The sequence below is a fragment of the Crocodylus siamensis genome, chromosome 5 (assembly GCF_052110815.1).
Source record: "Crocodylus siamensis isolate JL-2025a chromosome 5, ASM5211081v1, whole genome shotgun sequence".
NCBI lineage: Eukaryota > Metazoa > Chordata > Crocodylia > Crocodylidae > Crocodylus > Crocodylus siamensis.
Window position 1 is genome coordinate 155,438,050 of NC_143399.1, and position 16,242 is coordinate 155,454,291.

Consider the following 16,242-nt stretch of genomic DNA (forward strand, 5'->3'; position numbering starts at 1 on the left):
GTGCTGGAGTAAGCTGCTCCCAGGCACAGTATTTTTCTGTGTGACTGCAATCACAGCAATTCAAGCTGGAGTGGAGCAGCCCCAGGCTGGTGTGGGGTCTGGATTGGGCTCTAGGTGATGGTATCAGGCAGCCCCCACACATGAGCACCCTTGTGACACAGTCAGCCCTGGTTACTGTCTTCACATGCATTGCAGCTGTGTAAATTACTCTGCCATAGGATAGTACTTGTCCTGGACAGCACAATCCTACAGCAGAGTTAATTAATTTATTGTACCATAATATGGGTGCACATGTAGATGGTGACACTTTACTGTGGATCTAATTAGCCAACTCGGCATTAAAACACAAGTGTAGATACACCTAGTTACTACACAGAAAGTTCTCTTTTCTTCATTCTGTCTTTCAAAAACAAGATGTGTATTTTATTCTGAGCAATTGTATGCAATAAAAATTGGTAACCATAGAATGAAGAGCCTCCCATTTTCCTTGGGATAGTCAAACAGCTCTTATTACATGAAAAGTCTGCATAGGCTTTTCCCCTAGTAAACTTCTCTATTGGTGCAGTACCACTGCTACAGTCAAGTTAGCACCACTGTTACAGTCAATGTGGTGTGTGGACTAGCTCCCAGTGTTTTTATTGTCATGATGTCTAAGACAGTTTGAACTTCTCAGAGTTATTGGTGCAGGCTACCTGGTTACCAAATGCAGGAAGAGAACACTGAATCTTTATTTATGAAACAGATTAGATTTGTGCTTCTCTACAGGAGGAGTGCTCAATCCCTGGCCCATGGACCTATAGCATCCAGCCTATGGAGCTCCCCATGGGCTGGGAAATTTGGCAGAAGGGAAAGTGGGGGAGGGGGAAGTGGCAATTAACACTGAACCCCTCCTACCACTACCAAATTTCCAAGCCCTGTGTAGACAGATTGGGACCTGCCATGCTCGCCCTGCACACTGAATTGGGCCTAGATGAATCTGGCCCATGGATGCAGTGGCACCATGTAGCAGGTACATAGGGGTGCATGTATACCCCCTGACAGCCAGCGCTCCTCGCTTAGACAGCCAGTGCTCCCCCTGCGAGTGCCGGCCAGGTAGTGGGGGAGCCAGGAGAAGCACCACTGGCACTTCTGGGTGCCCTGCTTGTGCTTCCCAGTCAGTGTGTTTGGCCGTGGGGGTACCCCCCCCAGTCAGTGCGATCGGCTGCGGGGGGGGGGAATACCCCCGGTCGGCAAGATTGGCCATGGGGGGGACCCTCCCCCCAAGTTGCTGACTGGCCACTGGGGGGGGCACATACCCCCACAACTCAGGAGGCACCAGGTATCCATGCATGGATGGAGCAGCACTGCCAATCCAGCCCAAAGGGCAAAAGGTTGGGCACTAGTGGTCTACGGGTTTAGTTTAACTCCTATATAAACCAAACTCATTTCATTCTAGGTGTATTTATTATTTTGGTTTATATAAAGTAGCTAATCTAAAAGAAACTTAAATCACCTTACCTAATTTTGTTACATTTCTAATCAAAGTAGTTAATGTAATTGAAAAAATTGAAAGGATACCACCCTCTAAAATTATTTGTACTGAAGTGATGCCTGGGCACCACAGCAACAAGACCATGATCTCATTCTGCTTGGAGCTGTACAAACCACAGAACAAAGTAGCAGTGCCTTTCAGAAGTCTGCAGTTTCATACATAATAGAAAACAAAAAAGTTTAAAAAAAATACTTGTTTATTCACAGAGCTATATTTCCAAGAGGCATCTTATCTTCTAAACAGTGGTTTTGAGTAATGCAAATACATAATATATAATAGCACTGTATATTTTTTGCAGTGTATAGGAAAGTGTCACACACTGAAATCTGTTAATGTAAGGTGTAATATGTATAAGAATATGGCACATCTGTCAAAATGCCCAAATAATTGTTGGTTTATGGTTTTCATGAATGTAATGGGCTTGCCTCCAGCCTCTGTTACAGACAGTAGAAACTGGCCAAGCCAGGAGCAAACTTACCCAGTGGAACCCAGTGGAGTCAGGGAAACGGGTCTGGGAGAAAACCCCAGGAAGGGGATAGACTTTTGGTGTCATGCAGTCATGTGCCAGGGGGTGCAAGCCTTCATTGGCCTGGAATGCTCGCAGGGCAGAAAAGGGAGAGCCTGTTGGGTTTCCCCTGGAGTGGGAAAAGTACAGCAGAGCCAATGAGCTGTACAACACATGTGGGGACATGGGACCTAGATGTTCAGACAGCTGAGTTGGGAAGATCCAGGGAAGGAAAACCAGAACCTGAGTAGGATATGTCTGGGTGCTGAATGAAAAGATAAGTGAAGTGGGCTACTGGGATAATAAGAGACAAGTTAGCAGTGCCAGGGATTGGCGGATATGAGTGCCAGGTCTCAAGGTATCTGGTGAATGGACTGCAATTATATTTATATAGTGATACATTTACTACTGCTTAGGAAGGGACTGAATTCATTGGTGATTAATTTAGAAATGTAGAATGAATGAATTTATATAATTAATTGAGAAATAAGTGAATGAACTCATAGATGCTTATTTTGGGGAAATAAGAAATGAATGGATTTATAAAGGTAATTAAAGAACAAGGAACAGGGAGAATTCGTAGATGTTCACTCATGAAGGAGTTGGAGAATATACTGGTCATCCCGAGTCAAAGCTAGGACTACACTTCCTCCTTCTCAGGTGTTAAACATTAAAAGTTGAGAATTATTAGCCCTGGGACTCTGAATTCTACTTGTGGAGGAATCCAGAAACCTTCCTCAGATGGTGGCCATGGAAGTGGAATCATGAATGTGGGACCAGTGTGAGTCACACCATGGATCTGAGAGAAAAGGGGCATTGTGTAGGGGAGGTGGAGCCCTTCAAAAGAATACACTGCCTAGCAAAACAGACCTTCACTCTGTGGAACCATCGAACCTGCCCAAGAAATATATGAATAACATGTCTTGGCAGGTAAGCAAGAAGGTGGGCTGGAGAACAAACAAGTCCCCAAAAAGCAGTGACCCAAATCATGTCACTCACAATGAAGTTCCTTTAATTCATATTGCTTTTGAAAGCCAGTCTGCATTTTACACATAACTAAACATAACTAAAATATCTGTAATTTAAGGACATGTTAATATACTAATATGCTATACTAATTAGACTAGTGGAAGGTGTAGCTGCTGTTTTAGTCACTCCATCTACAGGTAGACAGAAATCTTCCAGTGGGATCAATCTAATTTAGGCTGAGCTTTACAGTAGATCTGACTTAATTATAGTTCAGGCCAAGACCTTTGAGAGAGCAACTTTGCCAATTCCGAGTGGTACATTTGGTGCACACAGGTTGGAAGTGTCCCATCTATCATTACCCAAGTACTGTAGCCAATCTTGCACTACATTTGGAAAGGATGCACAGATTATGAGAGGATTTAGCCTTAAGAGCTTTAAAGACAACTTTTAGCCCTTTGCCAACTTTGAAAATGAGTTTCTAATTCCAAGTCTAATTTCTAACAGAGTTGTAAGTAACTTGATTAATTACAAAGTGATTCTTGGAAATGACATTTTAACAACATCACAAACTTAAAGGAACCTGCTAAAAGGGGGGGAAAATTCAAAATTATAAACATTTTTTTGATACTGGAAAATTCCTTTGAGGACTGGAGACAGCAGAATTTATAGCATTGCAGGAGACAAATCCAAGCAACTGGGAAGAAAAAAAATTGTTTACACTTTAAAAAAATGTACATTCTCATCAAAAAATTGGGGAAAAAATCACTTAGTTGCAAGATTCAATGTCCTTTTATCTACAGGTAGGAGCTGAGAAAGTTTCCAATACTGTTCTCTAGTGAACACTGACAGAGCCCTTTATCAGAACCACTATAGTCATGATGGGAATGAAAGAAAACTTAAACACATAGAAGTTTCAACTTATTATAAAAAGGTAACCATAACTGGTAAAAGAAAGTTAACAAGAAGGAAAAAAGACCTCTTTATAAGTTGTCTTTAAACACCTGAGTCTGCATACACAGTTACATACTTATAAGCACTCTTGAAGTTACTACAGTGTGTGCGTATGTGCACAAATAAGGCCACTGCACACACATTAGATTCCTAGCTATTTGAATGCATGGTTTTATTAACAAAACAGGCAATTGCAGATTTTCCACAAAATTCAGGAAAATGTTTTCACAACCCTTGGGCTTCTCTTCATAGCCTAACTTTTAATGATAACTACTGAACAGCCCATTTGCTGGCTGCTAGCACTTTTCCTTCGTGGGTCTTAGAGCACTATGCAAATTTGAAAAAGTAGCATAAACTCAGTTTTTCATATAGGAACATTGGGGCTCAGATATCAACATTCAGTGAGTTATTCACAGATGTAGGAAAATCCCTGAAGGGGATTCTGTAATCATTTCATGATCAGTATTTTACTCAAATGGTTATTCTGATCCCTTCCGTTCTTCCATAAGGCATACAACAGGACAGTTACTTTTGTGTCAGGGAAGGTATTGCTGTGTTAGCACTGACAGATATAATGGTCTTCATATATCATCTTGAACTGATGTTAGAATTCTAAATCTTAAATTGATATTAGGGGGCTTCTGTAAAAAAAATAAACTAGGACTTAAAAAGGTGAAGAGATTAAGTAAATAACTGAAATATGGGGTGGGTTGAGTAATAAAACTTTAATCTGGATCTAAACATTGTTCAAAGGGAGGGCTGTTTGAGTTTTAAGGGAATGTCCAACATTATTTTCAATTGTAGCAAACAGGTCAATTTAAATTTATTATTCAAACCACCTTCTATAAAAATTAAGGGAAAAAATTAACATCAGTCCAAGATAATACATCAAGACCATTGTATCTGTCAGTACTAACACAGTAGTAAGCATTCAGTTACACGGCCTATGGAGAGGGGAAGGAATCAGAAAAAAACACTTAAGTTAAATACTCATCATAAGCTAATGTGAGAAATAGATGTTTTCCATGTTCCTATTCAGTTCAGTATTGTAGGTGTATCTTGGCATTCTGAGCTAAAAACTGCAAGCGGGCTGCCAGCTCCAAGTCCCCAGCAGAACAGCGTGTGAAGAAAGTTACCTGTAAAACCACAAGGTCAGACCACACACGACAGTACTTTTTTTTTTCCTGACATCTCATTTCTAAAGATGGCTTCAGGCCATCCTTGTTTTAGAGAAGCGTTTGTGCATTTACTAAATTAAAATATGCTTTCTGCTTTGCCATTAGCTGGTGATGAGTTCCTGCTTCTATTATTTTTCCATTGTTAATTACAACAATGATATCTGCATTCTGTATGGTTGACAGGCGGTGAGCAATCACAATGCAGGTCCTTCCTTTCCGTGCCTGATCAAGGGCTTGTTGTACCACCTACAGAAAAATACGGAAAACATTATGGACCCTACTTTAATATCAATTTCAAAATTTTTAACCCTATACTGGCAACATTAAATAATTCACCAACAAGTGCACTAATAATGCATTTTATCAGTGAAATCTGTAGATCATAAACTTTCTTAGCCCATGTTATTCATGTCTAACCTGAATAAGGTGAAATTGTGTGGTGGGCTGTATCCTTTCTACACTAAAATTTAACAATTTCTACCACCTGTTGTCAACTCTGAATTCAAAAACTGAATTTTCTTATTGCCAAAGCCTTAACAGCTTTTCTACCTGGGGGAATTTATTAGCAGAACTATAATTCCCTGTGTAGACACTAGTATTCTGGAGGAGCAGAAAAAGTCTGTTTACACAAGGCAATTTACTAGTGCAATTTCCCAAGTGGATAAGTAAGTGCAGACATGGGTGACTGGTACCTCCCAAGTCAGGGGGGACACTTGCCCCCCCCAGTGAACAGTCAGAGACTGCTGGGGGGGGGTGTCCCCCTGCAGCTGATCCCACGGGCCGGGTGTGCCGCTGGCACTTCTGAGTCAGCGGGATCAGCTGTAGAGGGACTGCTTCTCCTAGCACACTCCCTGGCTGGTGCTCTCAGGAAGGGCAACAGCACTCTTGCCTGCCCACCCCCTGTCCAGTAACGCTGCTGTCAGGGGGTGCACCAGTGTTCTCAGGGGGTGCATGTGCATTGTCACTGAGTACAGACATTTCACAAAATGCTGTTAAAATAAAAAAAAATTAGTTATAACTTCACACACAAAGCCACATTTAAAAGGTGTTAAAAAGTTTGTGTTGTGACAATGTTATAGTTGGTCAAAACAATTTTAAATTAGAACATAGTGTGGTTCTGGAATGAACCAAATAAAAACACCTAAAATGTATTGAGGACCATAGTTTAAAATTGTAAATTGGATAGAATAAAATGCAATTCCCTCAGTGGCATACAAGGTTCTTTGGGTAAATGTGATATCTTTTATTAGGCCAACTAAATAGTTGGAAAATTTGTTCTTTCCAAGCTTTTGGGTACAAACACCCTTTTTCATGCAGAGGGAGTCTACAGTTGTATTGACTGTATGTTCCCTCAGTGGCAGTGGTAGCATTTATTTTTCCTCTCTGCATGCAGGTTTTAAACCAGTGATTTAATGGGTTTATTTTTGAGTCTGCTTTAACATGGGCAAACTGTAATGGATTTTTTTTCATCCTTGGTCCTCTGCTTTATAACTTAATATGAACAATAAAAATCTTGCCTCTTTAAAATCAATGAGAGTTTTGCCATTGACTTAAATCAGAACAGCATTTCACCCTAGCTGCTCTTGTGTAAAACATGGGACTGATCTTTCATAGACCCATAGGGCTACATACATCACCAGTGACTTCATTCAGCAAAGCTACTGGTGGAACAAGGTGTTACTCAGTGCAACTAAGGACATTAAGCAGTGAAGTGGTTGCTCACTTTCACTTAAATACAAGCAATCATCAGCAAGTCCTAGTGTGGTATTAAAAAAATACTGCTCAGAAATTTCATCGGTTCATAATAAAATCTTATGCCCTGACAGCTTGTGCAAGTACAGCCGCAATTCTCTCTTTTTTTCCAAGGAAAAAGAACTATAAAAACAGTGGACACCACTATGAAAGTGTCTGAATTTAGCAAGTTAAAAGGCATTGTATGATTGCATCAGACTGGAGAGACCTTACGAAATATAAGACAGTCTGAAGGTGAAAAGAGACGAAGAAGAATTGTAAAACTCAAGTGTTCACAAAGCAGAAGATGAGCCTATATAAGTGCAAGAGATTTGAGTTTCTCATAATGCCTATTTACAAACTGAAACATACTGAAAAGTTTGCATGTGCTGCCTTATACGCATGTGGCCCCTTTAACTATAGGCCAACACCGCTGCAACTGACACTACATCATAAAGAAAAAGGAAAATATCCCAGAAAGGGCAGTGGATACTATGATCCCTGCTTGGCCCTCTGAAAACTGCTTACTTAGGTCTCTGATACAGGATGAAGCAGCCCATGTCACATTTCAGACTAAAGACTGCAAGAGCATAAATTGGGAGACCTTTGCCCCTTTCTTATTGTTCATATTAATTTCTAAAGAGCTGACATATATTCCTATACATTTTTATTACATATAGATTGTTACCTTTTCACTTTCATTGTCAAGTGCTGAAGTGGCCTCATCTAACAATAACATTTTTGGTTGCCGGATAAGAGCCCTTGCAATGGCTATTCGTTGTTTCTGGCCACCAGAGAGCTGTGTTCCTTTATCTCCAACTCGTGTGTTGTATTTCTGTTACAATAGTATACAGTTATTAAAAGCAAGAGGTTAATGTTTAAATTACATGCAGGTAGAGATGTACTTAAAAATCTATTTCTATTTTTTTTCTGTGTACATTTTGTATTGGAAAAAGAGTAGAAAGTCTATTTTTGGTTACTGTTGTATTGCCCATTGTGATTCAGAGCATGGGCATAGTAGGAAAGGAATGAAGAAGCTTATCATCTCTGTAATAACAACTCTTGGGTGCACTGTCACAGGCAAACACAAGGCTGAGTGGGGAATACAGCAGAAGTGTATTTGCTGCACCTTTTCTTTGGAGAATACAGCCCCAGGTGTATTCTACAATACTGAATCCTCTTGTTCTCACCAGGTCTTAGCTATTGGTGTACCACTGATGGAGAAAATCTCATGGAGTAATTCACACCACTTAATAAAACAAGTAGCATTTGAACATAAAATCAAACACTCTTGATTTTGCGATGCTGTAAATTGCAGAAGGTCACAATATCACAAAACAAAACCATCAAACTTTTCTTTACTTTAATGTGTTCAGTCACTTGATTACCTCAGGGAGTTCTTCTATAAAAGTATGGATATTTGCTGCTTTTGCTGCTGCTCTTATCTCATCCATTGGCACAGTCCGACTGTTATCTCCATAGGCAATATTTTCAGCAATGCTGCAATCAAAAAGCACTGGCTCTTGGGATACTATTCCTATTTGAGAGCGTAGCCACTGTACATTCAAATGCTTCGCATCAGTGCTATCAAATAGCTGCCAACAACAACAAATGTCAAGATTGGGCTTTTGTCTTCTTTTTCAGTCAGACTTTATTCACAAATGCAAAAATCATCACTACAAGAACTACAAAAGCTGTTGAAGCAGTGAAAGCGGTCTTGCCTGTCTCCAAGAAAGATTTCTAGAGGGAGGAACTATTCATTGCTATTTTTTGATAGTTTGATAGTTTTTGTTGTGTCATTTTCACCTGCTCATATTACCTTGATCTGGCAGCAATGAACTTCTCATATCTTAACTCTAGTGAATATGCTGATTATCATATTGGTTTTTACAGCATTGATTCAGATGAGAGCTAAGCAAAAACTGGAATTTCTACCCTCCAGGAAATTACATTATTTCAACATCTTTTTTCAACCTATATCCATAAGAAAAGTTAAATATCAACACTTTTTCATTGAATGAAAGGCTTTGAATCAGAAATGTTTTCTTTCAAGTAAGCTTTGAGACACTGCATCTGCCTATGATGCTGCACTGCCTCATGGGAGTTTTAACATAAGGATGATTTGACCTCTATGGGCCAGACTCCAAGGCTGGACTACCTCTCTCATGATACACTCTAGCCACTAACAGGCATCAGAAAAACAAAACAAACTGGTGCTTTACTTTAAACTCTGAGTGCCCCCACACTGAACCCAGCACACGACCAGAAGAAGCACTGCGTTATCTGGACCCAGCTCACCCAACTTCTGTATAGATCGGGTGCTTCAGCAGGGCTTTTTTGGAATTTTTATTTAGTAAATGATTGAATCAGCTTGAGATAAAAGCACTGAGAAGCTCCACTGAAGCACCCGATCTATACAGAAGTTAGGTGAGCAGGTCCAACTAATGTGATGCCGCTTCTGGACATGCACTGGGTTCAATGTGGGGGCACTCAGAGTTTAAAGTAAAGTGCCAGTTCGTTTTGTCGGCAGGCCAGGTCGAACTAACATGCTGTTTCTTGTGGTAAAATGCATTTTTCCCTCATCTTTTAGCAGGGTTAGACAGCAGACCATGGCTGTTAGCTTGAACCAATTGTGGATAGGTTAAAATTTAACTTCAGTAAGCTATTCTTAAACCAAATAAAGGTATTTCATAGGAATCTGTACCTGTTTAATTATATCAGTGCCTTCCTCCTCTCTCCCTCCCAAACCAGCAAAGATTTCTTCTATAGGCAAGAGATTTAGTTAAATGCCAGAAAGCTTAATCAAGAAATGTGACAAACCCAAATTGCTTCTATACATTTGTGGGGTAGAATAATAAAACATGTTCCATTTGTGTGTTTCCAAAAGGGTGGAGCCAGAGTTCAGGGTTCCTGTGATAGAATTGGGTGGTTTATTCTTCTTTCTCTTACAATCCTACTCAAATTAAGATCAAGAAACTGGTGTTTTTTGGGTTTTTTTGTTTTTTGGGGGGGTTTTTTGATGCCTATACCGTGGCCTGTAGTCATTCTCCATAGGGTTGGAAAATGAGCATATACTTAAAGTAACCTTCTGAGAGGTTCCCATTTACATTTTGTAGATTTTTTCCCCCTTAGAACTTGATTAACCCCAGTAAACTGATTAAATCTCATGGTCTGGACCCTCATCTCATATAAAATAACAAAGCTCTACTGCCCTTTGTGGAACTATACTGATTTAGTAGCTGAGGGTCTAGACTAAAGAGGCTTTCTTATTTCTATTTGCACAACATTTCGTGGGAAAAAAATAAATCTGGGAAAGGAAAAAATCACACCCATTTTTCTGAGACTGGCAAGATGAAATTTCATAAAGTCAATAATATACAACCACAGCAGTGGCTATGACTAAACAGAAAGTTTTAAAAAAATACTATTGGTATTTCTGGACCAGTTGCTGGAAATACCTTCTTAAAAAAGAGAGTTGTTGTGCATGATACTGATTCTAACAGTGAGAAATCCCAACAGAGGAAGCAATAGATTAACTTAAAGCTTGCTCCTTTGCTCCAGCTATAACTGGGGCAAATGAGCATTATAGGGTATGTGTAGACAACACATTAAAGTGGGTTAAATGCCCTTTTGCACTGTTTTAATAGCTTTGCTGTTTGCATGAGTTTGCAAACTCGGCAGTGTACTGCGTGTTAATTTTAGCTGCCATAGCAAATTTGGCAGTGTAATACACCTTAAAGGACTTTGGGGCACAGCAAATGACTTTGGGGCACAAACTATAACACCTCTGAGGAGTTTTAGTTTGCTACCTTCCAGCCATGGAGGGAATCACCTGGCCCTTGTGGCTCAGGGGTTCTGCAGGGAGCCCCAGCAGGCAGCCCGCCAAAAGTCCAGGAAGGCAGGCTACACTGAAGGAGAAAAAAAAAGCGGTGAGCCTGATTTTTTTTTCTTTTCCTTCCCTGGGGCCTGCCTGCCTGCCTGAGCTGCGCAGAGGCATGGTGCTTCCCTCCGCAGCTTCAGTGCCTCATGGGACCGCCTCAGCCGGGTTCCTGTGGGTGGGTTCTGTCTGGGGGGGAGCCACCGCTGCCACAGAGGGAAGCACCAGCTTCCTGCCCCCCTGCCACAGCTCAGGGACCACTTGGCCTGCTGGCAGCTCATTTTCCGCTCCCTGCTGCCAGAGAGGCAGGTAAGGACACGGGTGTACATAAAAACCACTGCTTCAATTTAGGGAGAATTAAACCCCTGTGTCATGTACAAATGCCAAAAGTCACTAAACCTGAATGACCAGCTATGTTCTATAGATACAGAATCAATATAAGATCAGGCCTCCCTTTTGGCATCCTAGCAGCTCTGTCACTGGGCCTTTTAAAATAGCAATAAAACTTAAGTAGGAACATGCCGTTAGAAAACAGTAATAAAAATCACTAGCATAGGCATTATCAAAATCTAATCTTACCACTTGCCCTTTCAGAGGGTCATAAAACCTCTGTAGGAGCTGAACAGAAGTGCTTTTCCCACATCCACTGCTTCCAACAAATGCTACAGTCTGTCCCTGTTCAATTGTAAGAGACAAACCCTGCAGGATGGGAACATCTGGGCGAGTTGGATAAATGAAAGAGACTTCACGGAATTCTAACCTTCCACTGAATGTGTCCTGTGAGAACAGATTGGTAACGTCACATCACTTGCATTATACATCTGAATTAGTAAATCCATCTAAGCCTTTGAAATAGTAAGTTAATTTAAACATATATTATAGATACATACTCTAAAATGTCCTTCTTGTACTCAGATGCCATGCTGTATTATGTTCACCAAAAGATTTCTAAAATGTTCTTGAAATACCGGTGTGGGTGTAATGGTGACTAACGGTTCCGAATAACACTTATTAACTGTTCTTCAATTTTATTCTACTACACTCAATCTTTAATTTTAGGTTTTGGACTATATGCTTAAGACTTCCAGGAAAAGAAGTTGTTCAGCCTTGGTATGGAAAATAATGGTACCAGCTGATTTCCATCTCCCTGCACAGTAATGTCTTATGTCTGTACAGAACTAAACATTTTTAAAACAGGCAAATACAACATGTTAATAGACTAACTTCTTAAAAGTTCTGAAAGACTAGTGATTTAAAAAAAGACCCCAAATGTCTCTGTGACTCTTTTATGGTCTAAATGCATTGCTGTAATTATTGACAGTACTTTCACTGAAAGCACATTAAAGCCCAGTGATACTCAATAAAGCTTTAAAGAAGCCTTACTGAGAGTGCAGGAACAAACTATCCCAATGCATAGAAGGACTAGCAAGTATGGCAGAAGATCAGGTTGGTTTAACATGGAACTCTTCAGTAAACTAAATCACAAAAGGGAAGCTTAATAAGAAGTGGAAATTAGGACAAATAACTAGGGAGGAGTATAAGAGCATTGCTTGAGCATGGAGGGATGAAGTCAGGAAAGCCAAAGCGCAACTTGAGTTGCAGCTAGGAAGGGATGTGAAGGGTTTTTACAAGTAATAAGAAGGGTTTCTACAAGTATGTCAGTAGCAAGAGGAAGATCAGGAAAAGTGTGGGTTCCTTACTGAATGGGGGAGGCAACCTTGTGACAGAGGATGCAGAAAAGGTTGAAGTGCTCAATGCCTTGTTTGCCTCTGTCTTCGAAGGCAAGGTCAGCTCCCAGACTACTGCACTGGGCAGTACAGTTTGGGGAGGAGATGAGCAGCGACAGGGTGAAAGAAAAGGTGTCACAGGGCACTTTGATTTTACCAAGGTTTTTGATAGTTTCCCATAATATTCTCTCAGGCAAGCTAAGAAAGTATGGGCTCGATGAATAGACTATAAAATGGATAGAATACTGGCTGGATAATTGGGCTCAGGGGGTAGTAATCAATGGCTCAATACTTGGTTGGCAGCCAAAATCAATTGGAGTACCCCAAGGATTGGTCCTGGAGCTGGTTTTGTTCAATATCTTCATCAACGACCTGAAAGATGACACCAAGCTGAAGGGAGTAATAGATACACTGGAGGGTAGGGCTATGGTTCAGAGTGACCTAGACAAATTGGAGGATTGGGCCAAAAGGAATCTCATGAGGTTCAACAAGGATGAGTGCAAAGTTTTGCGCTTAAGATGAAACAAACCCATGTACCAGAACAGGCTGGAAGCTAACTGGCTGGGCAGCAGCTCTGCAGAAAAAGACCTGGGGGTTACAGCGGACAGTAAGCTGAATATAAGCCAGCAGTATGCCCTTGCTGCAAAGAAGGCTAACAGCATACTGGGCTGCATTGGTAAGTGTGTTGCCATCAGGTCAAGGGAAGTGATTATTCCCCTCTATTCAGCACTGGTGAGGCCACATCTGGAGTACTGTGTTCTATTTTGGGCCCACACTACAGAAAGGATGCGGACAAATTGGAGAGCGGAGGGCAACAAAAGTGGTGCAGGCACTGGGGCACATGTCTTATGAGAAGAGAAGACTGAGAGGGGATTTAATACCAGCCTTTAACTATCTGAAAGGGGTTCAAAAGAGGATGGAGTGAGACTGTTCCTTGTGGTGGCAGATGACAAGAAGGAATGGTCTCAAGTTGCAGCAAGGGAAGTTTGGGTTAGATATTGGGAAGAATTTTCTCACTAGGAGGGTCAAAAAAGACTGGAACAGGTTACTCAGAGAGGTTGTGGAACCTCTATCCCTGGAGTTTTTTAGAATGAAGCACTGCGTGGGATGATCTAGTTGGGGATGGTTCTGCTTTGAGCAGGGGATTGGACTAGATGATCTCCTGAGGGCCCTTCCAACCCACTGTTATTCTATCCATCTCTACTCAAAAGTTTTATTTAGCTCTGTGGCACCTGCCCTGTGATTACTAACAAAACCAAAGGGTGAGAAAGGGGTCTGAATGTACAGTGAAAACCCCACTTTGACCATGTTGCCTTTTTCTGATTTTTGTCTTTACAGATTGTAAATGTATTGTGTGAATGAGTGCAGCTCATTTGTATTACAGCAGCAACCAGGAAGCCACCATTAGGATCAAGTATTTTTTTGTTGGGTATGGCATAATCACTAGATATTCCTTTCCCCTATGGACTTAAAATACGACAACTTGTTCTGTGCATGCTGGAGGTAGGAAGCAGCAGCATAAATATGAAACAAGGTGCAGTGTCCTAGCTTAAATAGGAGATGCTGCAGGATGGATGGGAGGAGAACATAAAGAAAGGGAGGTGAGGAAAACAACAGTGTGCACATCTACAAAAGACATTTACTGCACTAATTAGCTGTGCAGTAAAAGTCTTGGTGTCTAGTCTACATGTGTGCCCCCAGTGGGCTGGAATAAACTGATTTACTCCACAGCAGGACAGTACTAGTAAATACAAGTACTATCCTGCTGCAGAGTGAAAAACCCTGCAGAAGCCCCTGCCTGGCTGACTGGGGCACAAGCATGCTTCAGTGTGAGGGCTGTCTGCTGGCTAGCCCCACACTGAAGCTCCCTTATGCCCCAGCCAGCCCTTTTGCAGCACACTGAGCTGGGGGGAGCAGCCCCAGGCTGGCAGGCTGACTCTCAGGGCTCTTTGCCAGCTGGGGCTGCTCTGCCTGGGCTCCACATGCTGCACCTGAATAAACTGAGGAGCTTACTGCTGCAGAGTTAATTGATCCTGGGCACACATTCAAAGAGCGTGCCCGGGAGCAATTAACTGTAGCGCAATAAGCTTTGCAGTTATTCAGGCACCATAATTGCATGTGTAGATGCACCCAGTGATAGTAAGGGAACACAAAGCTTTATTTACTTGCTAAGTATTCAGTTTGGAAGAGGTCTAATCAGTCACTAGCAGGCTACTTGGCCAGGCACCATTATTAGATTACAGCACATTTTGAGCTGTGCTGTAATACGAATAATTAATCATAACAATAGCACTGAGACAATGCAAGGTAAGAGGCCTGTCAACTGGCCATAGGCTCAAATGCCCATGCTTCCACTTTCTTTATTTTAAGCAAAGGCATCAATAAGGTGAGGTAAATTCTTGCAACAAGGAGGTGTGGGTTTTTATTTAAAATTGAAGTTCCACTCACTGGTTTATCTCCTTCTTCACTGTAGCTATCAATGGCTGGAGTCCTTTCGAACAGAGCAAACAGGTGTGCAGCCCCAGATTTGGCTTTGGCATAGTCAGGTACAAAGGTCAATGTCTCACCTACTGCCACTGCACCATATGCAATTGCTGTAAAAACCCTATAAGAAGGAACATATTTCAAACACAACTTTAGTTAGATGTACTAATGGAAATGCGAGTGCTGATTCTCTTTGAAAGGATATGACCTGTGGCAGATGTTTAACAAGTAAATTAAATCAATCCAAGACATCTAATAACCAACATTAATGTAAACCATGTGTTGTATATTCTTCAAGTATAACAAGGATTTATCAGAGGCTATGTACAAATGTTCAGTTTTTGCTAGGAGAATCACTGTTTTCCTGGTAAACACCACAAGTATGCAGACATTCAAGCTCTTTTTCCAGGAGAAGCCAGGGTTAAATCACTCCTGAGAGAGTTTCTCCTGTGAGATTAAATGTCTACACACTTTCCCCTGGCTTAACTTCTCTTGGGATCAGGAGCCAAAGGAAAGGTTCCAGTGACTTATTGAGACCAGGGTCACTGGTTTAGAGAAGGCACAGGGGGCAGCTGCTCTCACTTGTCCCATAGATCATGAAGGGAGGGAAGGATCAGCTACCAGCTGCTCTCCTGATGCTTCTTGCACCAGTTCCCAGTATCAGAAGCAGACAGAAGCTTTGCAGCACCACTCCCTTCACTTGGCTGCTTGGTACCAGGAGCCAAGCAGCAGAGTGCAGTGCAGCACCCTTTCTGAGTGCTTGGCATGAGAAGCAGGTGGCAGCTTTGCCTTGCTGCTCCTTCTTCTTAGCTCCTGTAAACCAGGAATCAAGTGCAGGAATGGTGCTGTCCCCTGCTTGCTTCCCCTTGCCTCTCCCTCCTCTCCCCACTCCCCTTCTTGTTGCGTGGTGTGGACAGCAACCAGAAGCTGGCCAGCAGCAAAACTGGCTGGGGAATGCCACTCTGAGCCCAGCTCAGGGCTGCACTGGCTGGGGTTTGGGGCAAGGGGAAGCCAGCAGGGAACTGGGATTAGGGAGGCTCTCCCTGGGATAGTGGGGCAAAGTCCCCACCAGCTCCTCAAACTGGAATCTGAGGTGTGCGGAGCAGGCAGGGGTGTTGCTCAGTCCATTTGACTCCCAGGCACTTGAACCTGGGAAGAGGGAGCAATACTGAGAGCCCCCTGTCTGTTTCTCGTACCAGGAGTCTCTTGTATGAGAAGCAGGCAGGCGTTTTTGCCCTGCTGCTTCAGTCCTGCCAGGAATGGGGAGGGAGGAGGTTGGGGGGACATGG

At 42.0% G+C, this 16,242-nt stretch overlaps 1 protein-coding gene across 1 annotated transcript in view; it reads right to left on the minus strand.

Moving 5' to 3' along the window:
* Positions 1-1,731: 1,731 nt before the first annotated feature.
* Positions 1,732-16,242, minus strand: part of ABCB5 (ATP binding cassette subfamily B member 5) — a 90,410-nt gene continuing 75,899 nt past the window's right edge. Inside the window, exons 24-28 of the mRNA XM_090046804.1 lie at positions 14,918-15,074; positions 11,322-11,519; positions 8,254-8,460; positions 7,554-7,700; positions 1,732-5,380 (exon numbers count right to left, since the gene is read on the minus strand). Coding sequence (XP_089902930.1) covers positions 5,183-5,380; positions 7,554-7,700; positions 8,254-8,460; positions 11,322-11,519; positions 14,918-15,074 — 907 coding nt within the window. The 3' untranslated portion in view covers positions 1,732-5,182. The remainder of the gene's footprint in view (positions 5,381-7,553; positions 7,701-8,253; positions 8,461-11,321; positions 11,520-14,917; positions 15,075-16,242) is intronic.